At 33.7% G+C, this 23,579-nt stretch overlaps 1 protein-coding gene across 1 annotated transcript in view; it reads right to left on the bottom strand.

Moving 5' to 3' along the window:
- Positions 1-23,579, bottom strand: part of Smchd1 (structural maintenance of chromosomes flexible hinge domain containing 1) — a 139,938-nt gene that overhangs the window by 3,730 nt on the left and 112,629 nt on the right. The window contains exons 30-40 of the mRNA XM_048806597.1: positions 21,881-21,906; positions 21,451-21,630; positions 21,179-21,298; positions 20,172-20,257; positions 18,929-19,051; positions 16,182-16,372; positions 13,067-13,176; positions 12,848-12,918; positions 11,446-11,617; positions 4,739-4,897; positions 4,337-4,451 (exon numbers count right to left, since the gene is read on the bottom strand). Coding sequence (XP_048662554.1) covers positions 4,337-4,451; positions 4,739-4,897; positions 11,446-11,617; positions 12,848-12,918; positions 13,067-13,176; positions 16,182-16,372; positions 18,929-19,051; positions 20,172-20,257; positions 21,179-21,298; positions 21,451-21,630; positions 21,881-21,906 — 1,353 coding nt within the window. The remainder of the gene's footprint in view (positions 1-4,336; positions 4,452-4,738; positions 4,898-11,445; positions 11,618-12,847; positions 12,919-13,066; positions 13,177-16,181; positions 16,373-18,928; positions 19,052-20,171; positions 20,258-21,178; positions 21,299-21,450; positions 21,631-21,880; positions 21,907-23,579) is intronic.

The raw sequence follows: 23,579 nt of genomic DNA, 5'->3' as shown, positions 1-23,579 counted from the left end.
GAGGAAAGCAGAGCTGCAGGAAGTTTATACAGCAACTATCACTAATGCAGGAGGAAGAGGATCTGATCAAGATACGTGGCAAGTAAAAAAAAAAAAAAAAAAAAAAAGTGGGATGGGGGGCAATTAGAAACTTCAGAAAAATTAACATACAAGAACTAGTCCAATAACAGGAATACAATTTAATATGACTTTAAGAATGATAGGAGTACAGAAGTTTTATGTGAGCCTGATGTTTGTAACACTGAATAGTGGTCTAAGTAAGAGTTATAACATTAGAACCAAATATAGAACTTTGTGAGGTAGCCAGAAATAAGATACCCTTGTTTAATCCCTGGTACCAGAAAAAACAAAACAAAAATATACAGAATGTAATACTCATACACAACTTTGCCTAGTACTACAAAATATTTACATAGATATCATAATGTAATAAGTTATTTGAAGGTTTCTACTCTTGAAAAAAACATGGAGGACTTGGGTGTGGTTGCAAGATAGAATATAATTAAATAATCATGATAACATTAAATGCTCAAATAATTTAGAACTCAGTTCAAAAGTCAATAGGTGAGCAAGGCAAGACAGACTTCCACCCCCAAAGGGACAGGTGAGCTATACCCTCTAAAATTTAATACAATAAGACAGACAGAAGTACAATCAGAAGTAGGAGAAGTTATACTCCATTTATATATGTTGTATCAGAATGTATCTACCTGCATATATAACTAATTAAAACTAATTAAAAAGAGAATGACTAAAAATTAATAGTTAAAACAAAGGTTGTCTCTGGGAAATGGAATAGGTGTGAGGATACATAGGACGAGTTATTTTATTATCATAAGCTCTGTCTATACCTTTTGTCCAAAACAGGAGCCACTAGCCATGTGTGGTTCCAGAGCACCTGCAATATAGTTAGTCCTAATTGAGATTTGCTATCTTCTGAATTTTGAAGACTTTGTATGAAAAACAAACAGGTAAAATAGCTCTTTAATCATTTCTTATATTGTTTAAATGTTGAAATAATATTTTGGATACTGGATTCAACAAAAGCTATTATTAAAGTTAATCTCACTGTTTCTTTTTTACTTTTCAATATGACTCCTAGAGAATTTTAGATTACCCTGTGTGGCTCACCTTACTTTGGCGTCTCCTCCCTACTCCCCTCACCCAGGGCTGAGGACTAAACCTAGGATGTTTCATTTGCTAGGCAAGTACTCTGCCACTGAACTAAATTCCCAACACTACGTGCTCACATTATATAATACTATAAATCTATACCCCTATTCAGCTTCTATACATGTATGACTTTAATGAAAATGATACAACTATTAACGATGATAAATTAAAAAAATAAACTTTAACCCAGTCAACCTCCAAATTGCTATAAAATCTTAACAAGTTTCAAATCAATGTCTGTAGTAACTGAGAGGTCTAGGCAAACTCAGTACTGAGATTGGCACATATTCAGAAATATCTATTTACTCTATTATCCTTAGTCTAGAAATGGTCCTATGGAATTTCTTCACTGGGAAGAAGGTTCTGTTCTCTTAAAAACCCGGAAAAATGCTCCCCACTACCTGGGGGTGGCGGGGAGAAACTCCTTAAAAAATTATGTCAATGGGGGGTGTAGATCAATGGTAGAGTGCTTACCATGCTAGGTCCTGGGTCCACTTCATAGAAGTGCCAAAAAACAACAAAATAAAACAAAACCCAAACAAAACAAATGAACAAAAACACCTGGGTAACATCTTTGGGCTGGGGATGTAGTTCAGTTGCAGAGTGCTTGCCTAGCATTGTATGAAGCTACGGATCTGATCACCAGCAAGGATGTATATACACAAACAGAGAAATCTACATAAAGGCAGAGGGAATAATATAGTGATATAATAATATAACATCCTGTTTTTGAGCTTTAGTAATTATAATATTTTGCCAAAATTTTAAATATCCTTTGCCTGTTTTCTAAAATATATATTTAAAAATATACCCAGACAACACAAATACCTTAGTATGCATTTCTAACTATACATTTATTTTAATGTAAATATTATACTGTTATCCATAAAATGTACAATTTAACATATTAAAGTATATTAAATACTTATATTAAAACAAATATGATTATACAATAATATTTATATGTAACATGAATATATCTAATAGCTAGGTAATATTCAAGTTTCTCCAATTATTTTAACATTGTTGTTTTATTTATATAATTTTGTGATTCTGGGGACTGAACTCAGGACCTACACACATGCTAGGCAAATGCTCTACCACTGAACTACATCCCCAGTTCTTTTTCTTTTGAGACAGAGTCTCACTAAATTGTGGAGCCTGGCCTCAAAATTGAGATCCTTCTGTCTCAACCTCCTGAGTAGCTGCTGTCTGGTTCAACCCTGTTATTTTAAAGCTGGTTTATTCAAATCCAAATATAAACCAAGGTCTGTACATTGCATGCAATTGTTAAGTCTTTTAAATCACTTTTATTGATTCTCATTCCTTCCTTCTTTATATCATTTATTAGCAAAACAAAAGCAGACATTTGTTCTATAATGTTCTGCATTTGGCTGACTGCTTCCTTGTGATATCTTTTAATTTGGCTCCAAAATTCTACATATTTTCTGGTAGAATGGTAGTTAATAGTAAATGGTGAGCCCTTCTCAAATATGTGAATCAGGGTCTAATGCCTTAAGTCATTTATTGTATATAATAAAGTAATCTTCTTCTTATGTACCCAGAATGGTAGCAGAACACTGAGAAGAATCACTCAAATAATTTTCTGCTGTGTTAAATTCTTCCATGGAACTCTAGTTGAGAAAGTCTAAGTAGAAGTGTCATTAGATTCAGGTTACTTCCTCTGAGGCACATACAATAGCAAATGTCCTATGACTTTTAGAGTTACTAAGATTGATAATTGAGATCAGGTGTGCCAATTTGATCTTTCCATATTCAGTTTCCTATCAAATTTTTACTTAATTGTTGAGTACTCTGCTGATTATCATTACCTAGATTCTTTATTAGCAGCAGCAAAGTCATGATGTTTTCATTTTACCATACTTCCTATACTTTGTTCTTACATAAGAACTTTTTCTATAAAGAACTTTTTAAAAAAGAATGTTCTCCAGCTTTTCGTTAACCTAAAAGTTCATATAAGAAAGACAGAACACATCTTTTCTTTATGAATACATCAATTTTTGTAGTAAAGAGTTGGTATCCAAGCAATGCCTATGATGATCAATGACTTTACCTTTTTAAACACCATAATTTTTTGCAACATGATGGGGAAGTGTGTTTCATAATCTGGCCTCTGCTGATATGTTCAACCTCATTTGTCCCTATCTCTCCCTCTCACCTACCATGCTTGCTATCTACCGGCTCACACCTTCCAAGCCTACTTTTTCTCCAACTGACAGCAATTTCTATATGGCCGACTCCCTCCCATCCTTCTTCAGTTCTCTGCTTCAATGAATTTTTCCTGACAACTGATACTGTTTTCCCACTACTTTGTGTCATATTATCATTTCCTCTTTCCTTACACGTAGAAAAAAAATAAAATTATCCCTCTTCTACACAGAATTAGAGAACATGATGAAGAAGCAAGAACCATGTGACTTTTATTCACCCAGGAATATACAACACAAAGTGAGCATTCAAATATTTACTGAATATGCAGGTGAACAGGACATGGAATACCAATTATAAAGTTGCCAATATCAAGGGAACTCCTTTATGGTTATGAGAAAGTTACTCAAATACAGTCTATACTTATACCTTTGAAAAATCCCCTATATACCATGATGCCCTTCTGTGGGTTGCCCTTACTGATATCTAAATCTAAAAAGGAAAGGGTTAGGCTGCAAATAGCTTGTTAGTTTTTTGGTAGCCATCTAAATAGTATCTGATTCTTCAAATCGAACATTATAAGCAATTTTTAAATAATGTACAAATTTAAAAAACAGAACAGAAGCCTATATGAAATGTGGGGGAAAAATAAATAATTTTGCATGTCCTATATTTAGGTATGATGATCCTATGAAGCAGAATGCAGGGCATTTGAAACTTAACCCAAACAACAAAAAAAGCAATTTCACTCTTAATGAATTTTAGTAAAACATAAACAACTAACATTTCCAAATAGTAAAAATCATTAAGAAAACTGAATATCCTAGGAAAACAAAATAATTTTCTTATCTTCATTATCATTGCTTAGAGTTTTTTTTTTTTTAATTCTAATTGTAGCTCAAGGAATAAATAAGAAATAAACTTATAGTGTTATCATGATCCAGGAGCTTTGATAAACTAACCAATGATAATTTTCAGGTTATAACGTGCTCACCTATTTTGTCTTGTAGTTTCTCTTCTCATTCTTTTAGGAGGAATTGGACAATCTGTCATCTCAACTTTTGTTGAATGACGCAATGAATCATTACACTTACGTGTGGGAGTCATACCTATAAAGATACAAAATGCAGAACAAACTGAAATATTATATGAAAGAAAAAAATATAAACATATCTTAACTTATAAGATAATAAGATAAAATACTGAGAATGTCTCTTACTAGTCCTGCTAAGAGAACAGTTTAAACCATTCTGAGATGACTTGGAGATTAAGAGTTTCCTGTCAATTTAAATTCTGGATCATTTGCATTCTTTCTTTTTATAGCTGGACTCTCTATCAACATAAATACTTATCTCTACACAGAAAAAGTAGAAGTTAACAAGAAATAAATATATACCAAGTTTCTGCTCTATTAGTTTCAGACTCTTTTCTTGTTCATCTAGTTCTTGCTTTTTCTTCTTCATATCAGGAGTATGAAGGTATTCTAACTGACCATTAAGGTCCTCATTCACACTGCCTAGCTTGCACACAGCAGAACGATACTGTTGAAGAAGATCTGCAAAGAAACCAACCAGACTTTTGGTTAAATTACTAATATCACACCATTTTAGGGAAAAAATTAGCAACATTAGGCATTATGTTATAGTAAGACATGGAAACTACTTTTAAAGTCATAACACATTCGATGTAAAGCAATGAAATAAGCAAGCATAGTTAAGACCACAACAAACGACCACTAAATTTGAATATTCTCTGATTGCTTGACTTAGTCTGTGTCAGGAAAAGTTCTCCATATAGAAGTGCTTGGTTAACTGGATTACTCTCTCAAGGCTTACGTCCTCTCTGATTCAATTCCACAGAGATGAAGGGAGGGGGTGAAAGGGAGGCACTATAAAAGGAACTAAACATTGTACTGTTAGAAAACCACTGCTTCTCAAATGAAAACTGACTAGAAAGTTTTTAATAAAACCATTTGTAATTATAAGCGTGACACTGAGAATGCTATGACAAGTCATGGAGTGAATATGGCAGTGCTGCAACTTATGAAACATTGTACACTGGAAGGAAGGAGGGAAAAAGGAAAGAATCAAAAACAGTGATTATAGAATTCTTTAAAAAAATAGTAGGGTAAATATTTAATTTTAATAAAACTTAACTTTCCTTAATTTGTCTAAAAATGCATTACATTTGCTTTCATAGTATAGTCTGTTTACACGATTTACTAGACAACAAACATTAAATACAGTGACTAGTTTGTTAGTAAACTATTTTGTAAGTAAACTATTCTCCACAGGCCAAAATAGAAATACATTCACAATGTTCTTAATACTGTGACTCACAAAGCCTAAAATATTTACTATCTGGCCCTTTTAAACTCTTAAATGTCACAAAAAAACAATCAATATTTGTGGGAATGAAGAAACACTTAAATATTTCACAAATATATATAGTAGTTTACATACAAAACCGTCCAAGATAATTATTACAAGAACAGAGTATATCAAGTATAAAAAGATGTAGTACACTTAAAGTGTCAAGAATGGTTTAAGCAAGTATCCAACATGCTGGGAATCTACACTTAGAATGAGTGAACAAATACACTTGCATATGTATCTGTGTGCTTGTGTCCCTTTATCAGAGATGCATAGAACCATAAACATTTCAGATTTTAGAGTTTTTCAGATTTGGGAATACTTGCTTAGACTTCATAGGTTGGTCATCCCTAATCTGAAGATCCGTGGACTACAGATACTCAAGCTGTACATTAAATTATAAGATTTTTATTCTTTCTTTCACTTTTTCTTTCTTCTTTTTTTTTTTTTAGATGGGGTGTCATCATGTTTTTCAGATATTTCAATTATCTGGGGGAAAAAACCTGATTAAAGCTTTACTGAGATATGAAGAACAAAACAAATTTTTTACAGAAGGGCAGGGGTGATACTGAGGATTGAACTGAGGAGTGCTTTACCAAAGAGCTACATCCCCAGCCATTTTAATTGTTTTTTATTTAGAGACAGGATTTAACTAAGTTGCCCAGGCTGGTTTCCCAAGGCACTGGGATTATAGGTGTGTGCTACCATGCCCAGTGGCAAGATAGTTTTTCAAACAGATTATTTCAATGTGAAAATAATAGAAAAGAATTGAAAGGTTAAAAAAATATAAAAAGATTAAAAATATATCTTAAGGGCTCTTACTGGGCAAGTATTTAATAAGAACCCAACTGTCTAAGCATGAGTTGCTTTGGAAGACAGAAGCAATTAGAGGGGTAGGTAGATTTTCTTAATAGTTCAATTTGCACTTTGTGCTCTACACGATTTTAAGATGTTTATTGGCAAAAAACTCATAAGCACTATAACTATAGAAAAATGTCATGAAAAATTTATACCAGCTTCTGTTTCAATTTGCTTCAAAATAAGCAGAAGGAAGAGATAGAAGAGTAAATAAGTTGTTAAAAGGTGGAAATAAATGAAACAAGCCTGGCTATATTTTAATAATTCAAAGCTAGTGATAGGTCCCTGGGAGATAATTACACTGTTCTATTGTCTTATAAAATAAAATCCCCTTCCCTGAAAGCTGTAGCACTTAATAATCTTGGTCACTATTTATAAAAATATTAAGAATATTAAAATTAAAATATTAAGAACAAACTGGTCAACAGGGCAAGACATATTTCAAATAAATAAATAAAATTTATTAAGAATAGCTTTATAAGGAAGGGCAGCAGAATAGTCAATTTGATTGATGTATGTACATTCCATGTATGTATTATATGTCAAAACTCATTCTACTGTCATGTATGACTAAAAAATAAATAAATAAAAATTAAAAAAAAGAATAGCTTTATAAAAAACAATAAATGGGAGTGTAATAATTGGGAGCTCAACCTTTAAATAAATTAAGAAAGATATAATAAAGTGTAAATATAAATAATGTCTAATCTGGTCAGATATGTACTTTGGAATATATGAACATAATAAAAAGAGTAATAGTTTTGATGTCATAATTATAAACTACATATTAATTTCTCTAATTGCTATTAATAATTCTCCTTTTTCTCTTTTTGTACTGGGGATTAAACTCAGAGGTGATTTACCACTGAACTACATCCCTAGTTTTGTTTATTTTCTGAGTATCTCACTAACTTGCTGAGGGTCTTGCTCAGTTGCTGAGGCAGGCCTTGAACTTGGGATCCTCCTGCCTCAGCCTTCTGAGTACAGAGATTTATAAGCGTGCCCTACCCAGCTCTGTCTTCCCTTCTTTTAAAAATCCACATCCTGGCTTCCTTAGTCATTTTCTTTGCATTTTAAAAGTATTCCTACTCACAAGAATGGTATGGAAAACTTGGAATAATACAGGAAAGAAGAAAGGTTTTTTACTAGATAAAAATTTTTTATTAGATAGGTTTGGAGGTTCAAAAAAAATTTTGCGGGGGTAGTACTTGGGATTGAAATTAGGACTTCACATACGTTAAGCAAGTGCTCAATTACTGAGTTACACCCCAGCCCTTTTAATTTTGAGACAGGGTCTTACTTTGTGGCCAAGGCTGTCCTGGAACTTTAGAACTTCCTAAGTCAGCCTCCTGAGTACCTGGGATTACAGACATGCACCATAGCACTCAGCTTGGAGGTTCATTTTAACACATAATTTTTATGTTTTCTATTCCGTTTCTATTTAACTTTATCAGAGACAGTCACAAGATTAAAAAATTCAATTAAAGCACTTAAGATTTCTAATGTTTTGCAGAAATTTACATTTAAAGTTCACTTCTAAAATACCTATAGGATGAAGTTAACTTTCTGAACACATCCTTAGGTTAATAGTCTACATATATTTTCTGCTATTTCCTACAATTTAGTTCATTTCATTTGTAGATTCTACATATATTATAGAAATTATATAAACATTTAGTCATTTTTTCAAGTCTTATGCTTTGATTTCATTTGCTCTTAAACCAAATACTATAATGTAAGACAATGTATACCTTAGATTACAAACACTCAGTTTTAACTGTTAGTAGTTGACAGTTTTTTAAAAAGTATTTTTTAGTTGTAGGTAGATACAATACCTTATTTTATTTTTATGCTGTGATGCTGAGGATCCAACCCAGTGCCTCATGTGTGCTAGGTGAGCATTCTACAACTGAGCCACAACCCTAGCCCCAGTAGTTGACAATTTTTGTGGTGGTCTGGATTAAAATTGTTTTTGTTCCAAGAACAATTAATAATACACAGAAGGGAGGTTCCCAAAGCTGTTTGTTCACTTTGATCTTTACTAAGGGTAGTTGACTCAGGAGGGAATTTTTGTCCTTGGAGTGGTGGAACCTGAGCTGTTAAAAAAAATGGCACTCCAAGATGAAGGTGAGGGAACTCAAGGCTGCTAACTCTCTTAAAGTCATTTTTGGTTTTGTCTTGGCTGTTTCCAATTTCCTGTATCTGTGATTTATTCCAGTCTCCTTCTAATACATTCTTATTTAGCTTAAAGTAGTCAGGGATAGCTGCTCTTGCTTACAACCAAAAGACCTTTATACACAAGAGTATCTCTGTAAACTGTCTCATCTGATTTGAATTTTTGTTGTTTAATCATCAGTCTGAAAATGTATCTTTTAAGATATATCAAGAAGAATAAATGTTAAAAACTTGAAATCCTTGTGTTATTAATTTTACATATATGGAAAGTCAGAAAGGCACAGAAATCTTTAATAATTAGAATAGTTTTTTTCCTCAAAGACATACAGATATTGCCTGTTATATATTGACATTGAGATGCATAGGTTAACTCTTGCAACTTCTATAAATGTGGCAAAATAAATATGTATTTTTAAAAATATATTTTAGTTGCAGATGGACACAATATTTTATTTATATTTTTGTGGTTCTGAGGATCAAACCCAATGCCTCACACATACATGCAAGGCAAGCACTCTGCCATTGAGCTACAACCCCAGCCCTAAATATGTTTTTTGTTAAAGTTACACTGTTTTCTTTTTGGTTTTGGAGAAGAAGCCTCCTGTTGCTGGTGGAAGTTAGCATTAGCACACTTGGCTGCGGGCTAACACCACTAGAGACCCGCTATCCCACAGCTTCCCTCTCAACTGCAGTTGTGTTGCTCTGGGATTCAGTCAGGCAGTGAGGGGCCTGCAGGATGTGGTGGAGACATGGCTGAGATTGGAGTTGGGGGCTATACTACCTGTGATGCCAATATCAGCAGAAGCCATTGGTATCTCCCCTGTGGCTGCCACTGCCTTGGTACTGGGTCCGGCTGTCATCATGACTGGTAGCTGCTCCAGAGGCCCCAATCAAGCCACCATCCCTTTTGCAGCTGCCACTGTCCTGATTGCCGCAAAGACTTCCACTTCAGCCATGGCTGCATTAGACACCCAGTGGCTACTCTAGAAGACTTTGCTTTGGCTATAGCTACTCCAGATGACTGCCCCCCCCACCCCCCAGCTGCTATGGATGGCTCCATCAACCTTGAAGCCACTCTGTATATCACCACCCATGATAGCCAGAGGTAATGTGGGTTCAGCATTCTTGTGCAGAGTGGCTTTAAACTGCAAAAAGTCTGTAGTCAGCAGACAGAAGACTGCGTATGTGGGCCCTGCCTCTGTCTATAAGTCTTCTAGGGTCCAGTCCAGAAACCTCTGTCCCATATACTGCTCTCCATTATGCTGAAGTATAAACCACAATAAAGTTCTTTTAGATGGTTTTATTTTTCATATTCATGATTTATATCTCAAATTGAGCAGGCCGAACTGGTGGCTCTAACAGCTCATAACATTATCTCTAAGAATGGCTAGAAGTCAGTGAACTATTGAGAGCTGCTCAGAGTTAGCAGTCTTAGCTAAGAGCTGTTAGGAGACAGCTAACAATGAGGCAGGAGAAAGAACAGGAATAGGCAGACAGAAAACTTGGGCCCCTTCAAGGTTAGGTTTCTGTCTAAAAGGGCTCAGAGACCACAGATGCAAGCTAGGCCCCATGATGGTCAGGCCAATTTCTGTTTAAGGAGAAAAACTAACAGTGAGACACCTATTGCCTAGTGCCCAGACCCCCTCCAAAAAGGCACAGTAACCTGATTGGACCAAAGGGCATGTAAAGAGCTCATATGGACAATGAATGCCTTACCCAGGATTGGGTTGGGAGCTAACTTCCTTACCCTATAGATTCATATAAACCCCTAGACAATAGTCACTCACTGGCAACCCTCTCTTGGGATCCCTCTCCTTTGGGAGCTCTGCTTCCTTTCTTTTACTTTAATAACTCCTGTTACTTTGCTCTCACCCTTTCTATTTGTAGATTCAATTCTTCGAAATCACAAGATGAAGGACCCAACCAATCCTACACTCTGTGTTACCATCTTTACAACTACCACTTTTAAAAGGCTAAAATAATAACCCCAAACTGGAAACTATACAAATTCCTCAACAGTAGAATAAGGAAATAAATTGTGATATATTTATACTATAAAATACCATTCTGCAATGAAAATGAACTTCAACTACATACCAAGAATGAACAAAGACAAAAACGTATGCATTGCATGATTCCATTTATATAGAGTACAAAAATCAGCAAAACTGGCCGGGTGTAGTAGTGCACGTCTATAATCCTAGCAGCTCAGGAGGCTGAAGCAGGAGAATTGTGAGTTCAAAGTCAGCCTAAACAACTTAGTGAGACCCTGTTTTTAAACAGAATACAAAAAAATAGGGCTGGGGATGTGGCAAAGTCAGCCTCAGCAACTTAGTGAGACCCTGTTTTTAAATAAAATACAAAAAATAGGGCTGGGGATGTGGCTCGGTGATTGAGTGCCTCTGAGTTTAATCCCATATTTTTTTATTCTGAGATAGGATCTCCCAAAATTGCTTAGGGTCTTGCTAAGATGCTGAGGCTGGCCTTAAACTTGGGATCCTTCTGCTTCAGTTTCCTGGGTTGCGGGGATTAGAGGCGTGCACCATCACACCTAGCCTAGAAAGCTAAAAGTATATGACAAATACACTTTGCATTATTTATATGTTACCAGTCAATTCTTCATGTTAGATTCTCACTACACTAACCCTTAAATAAAAGGTTAAAATCAAATCAGAAACTGTTATTTATTTCAACCTACCTATTTGTTCCCCTAAGATCAAACACTGTTTTGGGACTGGAGCTCCAAATACCATTCCTCGAAGTTTATCCATTGGAGGAGCTTTATTCTGAAGGCCCCCAAACTTTCCATTACTTCGAATTCGATCTCCATCTCTGGTCAGCAATGTGGGACAGTGTGTAATTTTAACAACCTATTGTAAGTAAATGGAAATAGTGGGTAACTTACTCTAACAGATAAGTGAAATAAATCACTCAGAAAAATCAAGGGTTGAATGTTCTCTCTCAAATGTAGAAGCTAGAACAAAGTAAGGGGAAAAAGTGGGAAGCAGGAAGGTCATATACCGTAAAGATAGAGGGAAGATCAAGGGAATAGAAGGAGACTGGAGGAGAAATAGAGAAGGGGAAAAATGTGGAATGAATTTGATCAAATTATGCTACTTGCATGTATAAATATACCATAGTAAATTCTACTTTTACGTGTATCTATAAAGCACCAATCAAAAATAAATGTGTGAGCCGGATGCAGTGGTGCACGCCTGTAATCCCAGTGGCTTGGGAGGCCAAGGCAGGAGGATCGTGAGTTCAAACCCAGTCTCAGCAATGGTGAGGTGCTAAGCAACTCAGTGAGACCTTGTCTCTAAATAAAATACAAAATAGGGCTGGGAGTGTAGTTCAGTGGCCGAGCGCCCTGAGTTCCATCCCTGGTACCCCCTCCCCCCCGGCAAAAAAGAAAAAGAAATGAGTGGATGAAGGACAGGCAGAGTAGAGGAAAGGGAGTAGGGAGAGGGAGGAAGAAGGAAAGTGGGGGCACTGGGGACTGAAATGGAGTAAATTAAATTTCATGCATGTATGATTATGTCAAAAGGAACAACTATTATGTTTAACTATAATGAATTGATAAAAGCCAAAAACATTACAGTTCTACCAAAATTATCTGAGATTATCTAAGAGTATCTCTTTTCTAATATTGTCACTGATAATGCTGTCCTGAGTTTCAATTTTATAGTTGAAAAACATATCTCATTTTAATTTGTATTTGGCCTGTTAATTCATATATTTTAACCAATTTTATGTTGATCAATGTGCAGAATTTAAATTGGTTTTGACAAGGTATTTAGACATTTGTATATGTATTGGCAAATGAAATGGTTGTTGTTTTTGCAGTACTGGGGATTTAACTCTGGGGTGCTCTACCACTGAGCTATATATCCCCAGTCCTTTTTATTTTGAGACAGGGTTTAAGTTGTAAGGCTGGCCCTACCCCTTGTGATCCTTTCCCCTCAGCCCCCCGAATAGCTAGGATTACAGGAGTGTTCCACCATGCTTAACTGGAATGACTTTTGTACATAGTTCTAATATAATAAAATTTAAAAACATGTTAGAATTGGAGCTACAGATTTAAAAAGAAATAAAACATATACCTCTTTTCTATAATGATTGGCTGCATCTAGATTATCCAAAATAATGGTGTCTCCTAACAGCATACCAAATACTGAAAAAGTTAAAATAAAAAAGGAATTAAATTATTAATGAAACTATCACTTATAACCTAAGAAGATATTTTTCATAATCAGCATTTTATAGATCTTTATCATAAACGTAACATCTGTATAAAAGAAAGCCACCATAATATCCTTTACCTGTTTCACAGTGTTCTATATTATCTGGAAATGTTAACAAATCTCGGGCAAAAACTGGGTCTCCAATGGGTTTAAAATATAATTTTCCATTTCGAAAATGAGGTAGAGGTCTAAAAAAGAAAAAAAAAAAAACTATAAAAACAAAAAATCCAAAACTTTTAAAATATATTAAATAAGTACATATAGCTTTTTAAAAAAATTATTTATTTTTATGTGGTGCTGAGGATCAAACCCAGTGTCTCACATGTGCAAGGCAAATGCTCTGCCACTGCCACATCCCCAGGCACCCCCTATAATTTTGTAATGTAAAAAAATTGGAAAACATTAATATACTGAATGTCATTTTAATCATATAATCAACTCCAATTCACAAGTGATATTCCTGAATGATGAGTTATATGCCCTTAGAAACTAAAACAACACTTACCATATAAAAATTTTCTGGTTTTATCTGTACTACTACCTTCAAGTAGTTTGTATTACCAATATAAACTACTTGTTATTGGTTTGCAAGGAAAAGAGAAAGGCATTCTCTTAAGTTGACCCAGATGAGGATGCGAGATACACTGCCTCATGTGGAGATGGGCAAGACAGAAACACTGATAAAGGAGGCAAGTCTTGAGTAAACTGAATCCCTGTCCCTCCCAAATAAAGAATAACTGAAACCTTGAATAACAATGGGATTTCAGAGATGGTAGCTGATTAGGGACAGGGACTACTTTTTGGTACCCAGGATTGAACCCAGGTGTACTTAACCGTTGAGCGACATCCCCAGTCCTTTATAATATTTTATTTAGAAACAAGGTCTTGCTAAGTTGCTTAGGGCCTCACTTAGTTACTGAGGCTGGCTTTGAACTCTTAAAAACTCCTGCCTCAGTCTCCCAAGCTACTGGGATTACAGGCATGTACCATGGCGCCCAGGGGGACTTTCTTTATATATAAGGAGAATGAAGAGATGGTGGGAGCTTATGCAAATAGCTAACTTTAGCAGGACACAGAATAACCTCCACCTTTAGGAAAAATAATAAAGGGAAGAGGAATACTGGGAACAGGAACAGGGAGCATAACCAGTTTCTAGAGCAAACTTTGGTCCTAAATACTAAATTCATACTTTTCTTAAATTAACCCTTCTTAACTTGGTCTTTAGGGATTACAGAGATAAAAAGAGGCTTCCTGGAGGGAAAATTCTCCTCACAAAAAGTATTACTCTTATCAACGCAGTAAAAAATAAATAAATTTCTTCTTTTTAATTTGTCTCACAAAAAATATTACCCTTATTAACATAACAAAAATAATACTTTAAAAAAAAAAAAAAAACATCCCCAAGCTTTTTATTTTGAGACAGGGTCTCCATAAGTTGTCCAGGCTGGCCTTGAACTTGCAAGCCCCTGGCCTTAACCTCCCGAGTCTCTGAGATTATAGGCTTATACCCTTATGCCTGGCTCAACACTATTGGAATCTTCTATGCTATCTAAAATGGATAATAATTAGCAGCAGAGTGGGAGATTTGAGCAGAATCGATAGATTTGAGTTCAAATCCCAGTTATTTTCTCAATCTTATTTTAAATTACAAAATAACATGTAAGTTTATTGACATAGGATATGTGTATTTGAGTTCCTAGTCTCTTTTACATCCTCACTTATTCCCACTTATATAGGCCTTAAAACCAAACATCTACTTGAGTCTGAAAAAGATAAAATTGGCCAATACTGTTAAACATTTTAATTTTTTTGTTTTGTTAGCATTTCCTTCTAGTATTTTGAGATGAATTTAAAAAGAGAGACATAGTCAGAATACTTATACAATATTAAAAAAATTAGAATGCCGGGCCGGAGTTGTGGCTTAGCGGTAGAGCGCTTGCCTAGCATGTGTGAGGCCCTGGGTTCGATCCCTAGCACCTCATAAAAAAATAAATAAATAAAACAAAGGTATTGTGTCCAACTACAACTAAAAAACAAAAATAAAATGAAAAAGAATGTCTATGCATTCTTCATTTAAAAAATAAAAACGTGTCTAAGCAGTATACAGTGGTGCATATCTATAATCCCAGCTCTTTGGGAGGCTATGGTAGAGGGACTGCTATACAAGGCCAGCCCAGGTAACTTAGTGAGACTCTTTTCAAAAAAAGGCAAGGAAAACAAACAAACAAATAAAAAAAAGAAAGAAAGAAAGAAAGAAAAGCCTAAGTATTTTCCACAATTTTCCCTAAAACATATTTGAAAAGCAGATGAAATAAAAATTTACTTGAAGAAACTAGATTAATACTATCCTCATATTAAAATAAGAATGTGATAGTCAACTAGATGCTCTTTTACATTTCAACTGTGCTACTGGCCAGTTGTAATATTTATGAATGACTGTGCCAACAAACCCTTTTACCTAAATGATGGCATATTTTTCACAGGACATAAAATAGGACAAAAAAAAATGTGTGTGTGTGTGTGTGTGTATGTATATATATATATATATGTACAAATCTCTATATATTTCATTACACACACACACACAGCCTATTCCGAAGATATTTTGCATTCTGCTAACGATAATAATATTTTTCCAACTTTCCTGTTGCAAAGGTAAAAAGACTTGTTCTGAATTTGTGTGTGCATATGCTTGTGTGTGCATGTATATCACATATATAACCGAACATTTAGGCCAGGTGGTACTGCCCACCTATAATACCAGTGATGCGGGAGGCTGAGGCAGGAGGATTCAAAGTTTGAGGCCAGCCTGGGAAATCTAGTGAGACTCTGTCTTAAAAAAGGGCTAGGGATGTAGACTAGTGGCAATGCACCCCTGGGTTCAATCCCCAAAACAAAACAAACAACACATTTAACCAGCAATAAAATAGCATATATAATGAAATATACTACAATATAGATATTAATGAAATATGTTCATCTGTGATGAAGTCAAGAATAATGCAGATAATTTGAGTCTTTTTTCTGTTTTGGTTATCTTTTAGAGAAATTATTTTTATTTATTTGTGGTGCTGGGAATTGAACCTAGTAACTTGCACACATTAAGGCAAATGCTCTACCACTGAGTTAGACCCCCAGTCCTAGAAATCTTAAAACAAAAACAAAACAAACCACTTATATTTTTTTTACTAACCTTTTCCAATCTGGAAGAGTCTTCTTATAAATAGAATCCAGGGGTAACACTTGTTGACGACCTTGGGTTTCATCATAGATACGACGAGCAGCATCAGTGGTTAGGGTGACCACACAATCCATGTCACTTGCCAGATGCCAAGAAATAACCATTGCAGCTCTATCATCTTCAATTTGTGCTAGATGTGCTATCTATAACCCATTTAAAAAAGCCAAGTGGAAATTTGAAAAATAAACATAAAAATTTGGTACTATTCCAAATAAAGGTGTTCTATGTTCTACTACTAGTAAAAATGTACTAAATAACTAATGCCATTTTTAGATTTAGTAAACGTAAATATAGTTATAATTAATATAATCTCTTAAGCAAAAAAAAATTTTTTTTCTTTTTGTGGTGTTGGGGATTAAACCCAGGGTCTTATGCATGCATGCGAGGCAAGCACTCTACCAATTGAGCTATATTCCCCAGACCTTAAGCAAAAGTTTTACTTAAGTATTATAATATTTCTTTCATAAAACAAATCTAAACATCACAAACAATAAGATTTTATTTCATCATCTGCCGATAAGAGTACTTCTTTCAAGTTCAGGAAAAATGATCATTTTTCTATTTACAAATACTTGCTGTCACAAGAATTCCTGCTCAAGGTCCACCAAGGTTGGGCTATTGTGGCTAATATCAAACATTCATCGTATTGGTATGGTCATGACTACCCTTTATTTTTTGCCCAATGTGGTAACAAAATTTGCCTAACAACAAGAATATTTTGTATCTATGTTAGAACCTTCATAGTGCCTGCCCTTGTTTTCCAATTCAATAGAAGTAGGTGGGGAAGAAAGTAAGAAAACGAACATGTCAAAAAATAAAAAAACAAAAAACACTAGTAAATATAAATGAAGAAAAAAAATTTCTAGTCAACGTAGGGAAGATTAATAGAGGCAAATAAAAGCAGAATAAACAACCCTTGTTTGTTACAATTAGATTTATTTTCTAAAGAAATACTATAAAACAATGGAGTAAAATCTATTATGATGGTATATCAACTATAAACACACCTATATTTAATTGAATCAAAAAAATCTTAAAAATGCTACGAATTCTTCCTTCTTTAGGGATGAGATTTCAAGATATTTTAAGTTGAGGAGGAAAAGACTAAAATGTCCAAGTTAAGTGAGGTAGTCACATGTTAAAACTAAATACACGAGAATACTTTGGAGGAAATCTTCTATTGCTCCTCACTATATTTCCATTATTTCCTGCTTTACTAGTTTTATGGCAAATTCCAGAATTTTTTAAAAGGAATCAAGGAAGAAAAATTAGGGACGATTTGGAGGAGTTAGAAAGTTTTCTGTAATAGAAGGGTTTGTACTTCTGAGGGGCAGAGGAGAAATTATATAAAATGAAATTTCAAGTATTTCCTCCAGGAGTTTCAAGATACATGATAAGGAATACTTAAATAGGGGACTTTTAAATATTTTTCTTCTCCTGAAATTTATTTCATACCTTGTTAGACATATTATACTCTGAACAAAGAATTTTATGTTGAATGAACATGAAAATGCACGAAGAGATTACAGATATCCACATGCTTAGAATAAGGACTCTTATTATAAACTGGTTGTAGAGAACACCATTTTACAACAATGTCTTAGCATCTTCTTTTCCAATTTATAAATACACATTCTTAATTTTACAATTTGCAGATTTGAATTTGAACAATAATGTAACATGGTTTGATCCATAAACACTGCTACATATGACCCTTTATTTTCAGTGTGTAGTTCAATTCCAGGGTAGATGACAACGTATAAAGAAACTTTCTTGGATTCTGAAGTCAGAGACACCTGGGTTCACATCTAAGCTCTGCCATTAAGTATATCTTAACAACTAATATTTAAGTTCCTTGAACTTCAAGGTCCTCATATATAAGCCAGAAATACAATAAACTGTTTACACAGTGGTTATTGAAGTAGAATAACGTACATAAACAAGTACAGACTTTGGATTCAAACTGCCTATTTGAGCCTGTTGCTAGCAGTCCAATTGTGAGCAAGTTTTTTAGTCTCTCTATATCTTCAGTTTTAGTTTAATTTTAAAATGGCAATAAAGGCAACGAGACGTAATATATAGAAAAGTCTAACAAGTAAAACATACATATATGCCCAAGTGTGTCAGGAAAAAAATCTATTAAAAATATAAGAAGCAACACTTACTGAAATAACTTACTAATAGTAGCAAATAGATATTCTAACTGAGAAAAATATAATACAGAATGTTCATGATTAAATAGTAGGATCAAAACAAATATAATTTATTTGACAAAAGTAACCAAAGAGGGAAAGGAAAACAGGAAGAATGGTAGAATGGTACTCTTGCCATTGGCAGCAAATATATAAGGAATTTGCTACAACATTAGACTTGGAACTCAGAATTCTTCTGATAATAAACTATAAAAAAATCTTAGCTCTCCTTAAAGACCTACAACATAAAAGCATATTTAAATAAGCCCTGATTCAGGATATGTGAACAATTTCTGCATAGCTCTCAATGACAGTAATAATTATTAATTCAGTTTTAAGCTCTGCCAAATCCCTATTAGGGTACTCAAGAGTAGGCAATTCACTAGAACAAATTAACAAATACAAAGAAATTTGACATTAAAATGTCACTTTTAGACAACATATTTTCAATAAGTAAAAACAAGATAATAAAGAGTGTACTGCTTCTTAAAGGGCTTCAATACATACTTTCCCCAAAACATCTCCACTGCCTTTTGTATAGTTTGGTAGAGTACATGATCTTCTGGGTTTTTTCTTTAGTTCTTCCTGTTCTGACATCTTTCTTTTCAAAAGTGCTTCAATGTGTGGTATCTATAATTTAAAAAGGAAAACTATCTATAAAGTCAATTACTCTTGTACCAGGCAGCCAATAAATACAGCAAAGAAAAGTGAACAATTTGGAAAATTTGAGAACACTAAGTTAATCAGCGGACATTACTTAAAACAATGACAAAACACAACTATGTTTAACAGTAACATAGAAAGAATTCTCATCTTCACGCAACGCCACCACCCCTAAGTACTGGGAATTGAGCTCAGGGGTGCTTTAACACATCCCCAGCCCTTTTTATTTTAGACAGGATTTCAATAAGTTGCTTAGGACATTACTAAATAGCTGAGGCTGGCTTTGAACTTCAATCCCCCTGTTTCAGCCTCCAGAGCCACTGGGATTATAGGCATGTGTCACCACACCCAGATCACTGAATCTTTTATATGTGTGCATGTGTAGTGCTAAGGAATAAATCCAGGTTTTTGTGCATGCTAGACAAGCTCTCTATCACATAACTACACTCCATCTCAAAGACAGAATACTTTTTTGTTTGTTTAGCAGTGTTGGGGGAGTGAGCCTGGGGTCTGGAACATTCTAAGCACACATGCTACTACTGAACCTACTCCTATGTTTTTTATCTTTGTTAAGAAATTTCTATACATACTATTTTTCTTTGAAGTTGAATTGCACATATAAATTTTTAAAAACTCTAAACTTCTTTTTGTTACTTTATTTTCTTTACCATCGTGTATGTTATTACTTATGCAGCCCCTTAATGCAGCTCTTCAGCTGGTGTTTTTATTGGTATAATTACACTGAAAATACAATTTTTCCCCCTTTGGTACTGAAGATTTAACCCAGGAGTGCTTTACCACTGGGCTATATCCCCAGTTTTTTTTATTTTTTATTTTGAGACAGTCTCACTAAATTGCTAAGGCTGGCCTTGAACTTGTGTTCTTCATGTCAGCCTCATGAAACAAACTGCAATTTCTTGGAAAAGAGCATTCTATCATTTTGTTTGTACCTTTTAATGTATAGTAACTGGAGTATAATGTACTCCAGTCTTTGTACCCTAAAATAATAGTGCCCATAGCATTCCCAATAAAACATAAGTAGCTGAATATAATTTAAAAATATTCCACACACAGTTAGAAACTATACCTGTTGTGTTACAGGAATGTCAATATTATGTGCTTTCAGTTCATTTCGCAACTGGGCCTCTTTTAATTTTGCCTCCTCAACTTGGCCTAAAATTATATATAACAAAAAAATTCCATCAATTTCTGATAGTCCCCAAAACAAAGTTTGTGGAAAAAAAAAATTCATTTTCAATTTCTTTTCTTTCCTCTTAATGTATAATGCTAAAATGAAAATTGACAGATGATTATTTTAGAAATTCAAAACTAAACTATGAATCTCAAAGTTGAACTCTAATATATAAAAAGGAGAGACACTGCAGCTAAGGGAGATAAAATATGCTCTAGGATCTTGTACAGATATACAAAAAGTATAGCTTGAGGCGGGCAGCATATATTTATTGGTACACTGATTAAAATTTTAACTATGTAACAAATGCAAAGTAAAAAACCTAGCAAAAACATCTGACAAAAGGGAATAATATAGATAATATAGTACAACTCAGCAAATGCCTTATTTTAATTGTATACAAAAATTATTAAAAATTGCAGCAAATATTCTGAGAATGGACTCATTTAAAAATAAGTTATGTATTTCAGTATTAGTGTGTGTAGTATCATAACACCATGGTGTATAATATATATATAGGTGCATTACTCAAACTAAAAAATAAACTACTTATTACTCTCTTAATAATAATGTTATCCAATATCTTTTGCCAGTACCTAGAGGTAGATATTAACATTAACACTGTATGGAAAACCATACATTTTCCACAGATCAGATTTCTAACAGAAAATTCCAAATTTTTATAATTTGTAAATATATAAATTTATTTAAAATGAGGACTATTTCATTTTAAAACTTGCCAATGATGAATAACAAATTATTATCACTACCTTTCTACAGAGTTCTGCATTTCACTTGTAATCCAGGAAAACAGACACATTTGTGTTTCATGGTCTCCACCATCTGCCTCATCATTCCCCAAAGCCTAATTTTTTATTTCCTCTGACTACAAGATGACTTACATTTGATTTCATCAAGAAGCTGTTTGCTGGCATCAAATAAACTTCTATACATAACAATAGACTTAGATAACTGGTCCTTTTCTTTTGTAAGTGCTGCCATTTGTTGCTGCTTCTTAACATCTAAGAAAAAAAATTCAGATTTAACTTAAACAACTTAAAAATCACAACTTTTAAAAAATACATCACAACATTATGTTAATACACAGCAAAGCAAGATTAATCAAGTACCTCTAAACAATAGGGTTTCATTATCTATTTTCCTAGAAACTTACCATTGTAAAACATAAATGGTAGGATATATGGTTCTAATGTTCTTGATAAAGATGGTAGCCGAGGCTCAAAAACAATAAAATATTCAGTACTATCCCTTCCAGGACTATTTTCTGCCAGTACTAGACTCTGTATAAATAAAGAAGCATTAAGGAAAATAAAGATTTGAAAAGAAAAATTTCAGTGTTACATATCTGATCATACTGTTTTCAAATAAGTGGTAAATTAAGGTTTATTAAACTATCACCACCACTCAAGACACAAAATAAAACATTTTACCTTTAGGTATTGGTTTAAAAGTCAAATGATCTTATCAATACAGCTTATGGAAAAATTATGTATAATAGAAAATAGAAAAATATAGTAGCATTCCCTTCACACCAGATACATAATGGCCACTTATATGTTGATTTGCAAAATCTTCATTCTCACCTTTAAGGTGAAGCAATGTGAAATAGCTTATGGGGTGAACATTATAAAAACAACAGAGAGAAATACCCAAACCCCAATGCTGAGATTAAGTTACAGCTGTTACCATGGAAGTAGACCCACCAGTCCCAGGTGACATTTCAAAAGGTACTGAAAAGCTCTCAGGATTTATTCTTTAAAATTTTATTTTTTCACTAATCCACAAAACACCTTTAATATACTTTAGCCAAGACCACATCATATAACTAGTAAATGATGCAACTTAAATATTTTTATCCTAAATGATTTTTCATATTTCCACAGAAAATAATTTATTAGTTGCTTTTTATGATAAAATTTACATAAAGTAACATTTTTTTAAAAAACCTGAACACTGTAGATGAATTATTTTTCCAAATTATTGAGAACATAAACCCACCATTAAACCAATTACCAATGCCTTTGTTTCTGAAAGCTGTTTCCAGTGCATTATATATGAATGCAAACACATGATAATGAGAAATATAATAACTACTTAAAAGCATTTATTTTTGTAGGTAAATATCAAATTTCTCTTCAAAATAAAAGTGTTATCAATTTATACTTTCACAAACAGTATGTGAGCGTACCTAATTCCCCTGATGCTGGCCAACATTTAACATCAACCAAGTATTTTTTTTTTTTTTTTTCTAAAAAGTAGGAATTTAAAAACCAACCAATCATTATTATTTTAAATCACCTTTCCCTGAGTGGTACACTGAGGTCATGCTTCTTATGTTTACTGCTCATTTATATTCACTCTTCCATTAAACTGCCTGCTCAAATTCTGTGCCCATTTACTTGTCTTTTTTTCTTACTGATTTGCAAGAAGTTTGTAAAGAGGTATTAAATTATGTTCAATATATTAATCTTCTATTATATATATACATATATAGAATACTATTTCTCAGCTGGGCATGGTAGCACAAGCTTGTAATCCCAGGGGCTCAGGAGGCTGAGACAGGAGGATTATGAGTTCAAAGACAACCTTAGCAAAAAGTGAGGCACTAAGCAACTCAATAAGACCCTGTCTCTAAATAAAATACAAAATAGGGCTGGGGATGTGGCTCAGGGGTCAAGTACCCTTGAGTTCAATTCCTGGTACTCCCACAAAAATAATTTCTCCACAATTTATCACCCTTAAATTTTTTCCTCCTTCTGTTATAGAATGAGGTTAATGAATCTTTAAGTACTAACCATCATAGATTGTTGAAATTATTAACACACTGGCACTTCTTTTAATTGTTTAAGATATGCTTATGCTACATTAAAATTTAACTTTTAATGTAATTAAACATAATCTTTTCCTTCATATCTTGTTTGTTTTACTGTAAAAGCCTGAGATAGAAAGGACTTCCTAAATTTTATAATCAATGATTTAAAAAAAAAGATACACAGAATAACAGAAACAAACAAAAGCAAGGATTTAAGTATAAATAAGGATTAGGCAGAAATAAAATGGAAAAATGAATATCAGAATAAAACTGAGTTATTTTTCAGAAATTTCCAGGTCAAGTAGGCAAACAATAGCAAATTTGAAGACAAGAATTAACAAACTTGAACAATTTATAAATTTATAATTTAGATTATAATTTGAAACAAAGCAATATATATTCTTTTCAAGCAAATATGGAACATTTACTAATTTTAGTTGTATTCTGGGAAAGTGTTTCCTACCCCCCCC

The sequence above is a fragment of the Marmota marmota genome, unplaced genomic scaffold, assembly GCF_001458135.2.
Source record: "Marmota marmota marmota unplaced genomic scaffold, marMar, whole genome shotgun sequence".
NCBI classification, from domain to species: domain Eukaryota; kingdom Metazoa; phylum Chordata; class Mammalia; order Rodentia; family Sciuridae; genus Marmota; species Marmota marmota.
This window is presented reverse-complemented; position numbering and strand designations above follow the sequence as displayed.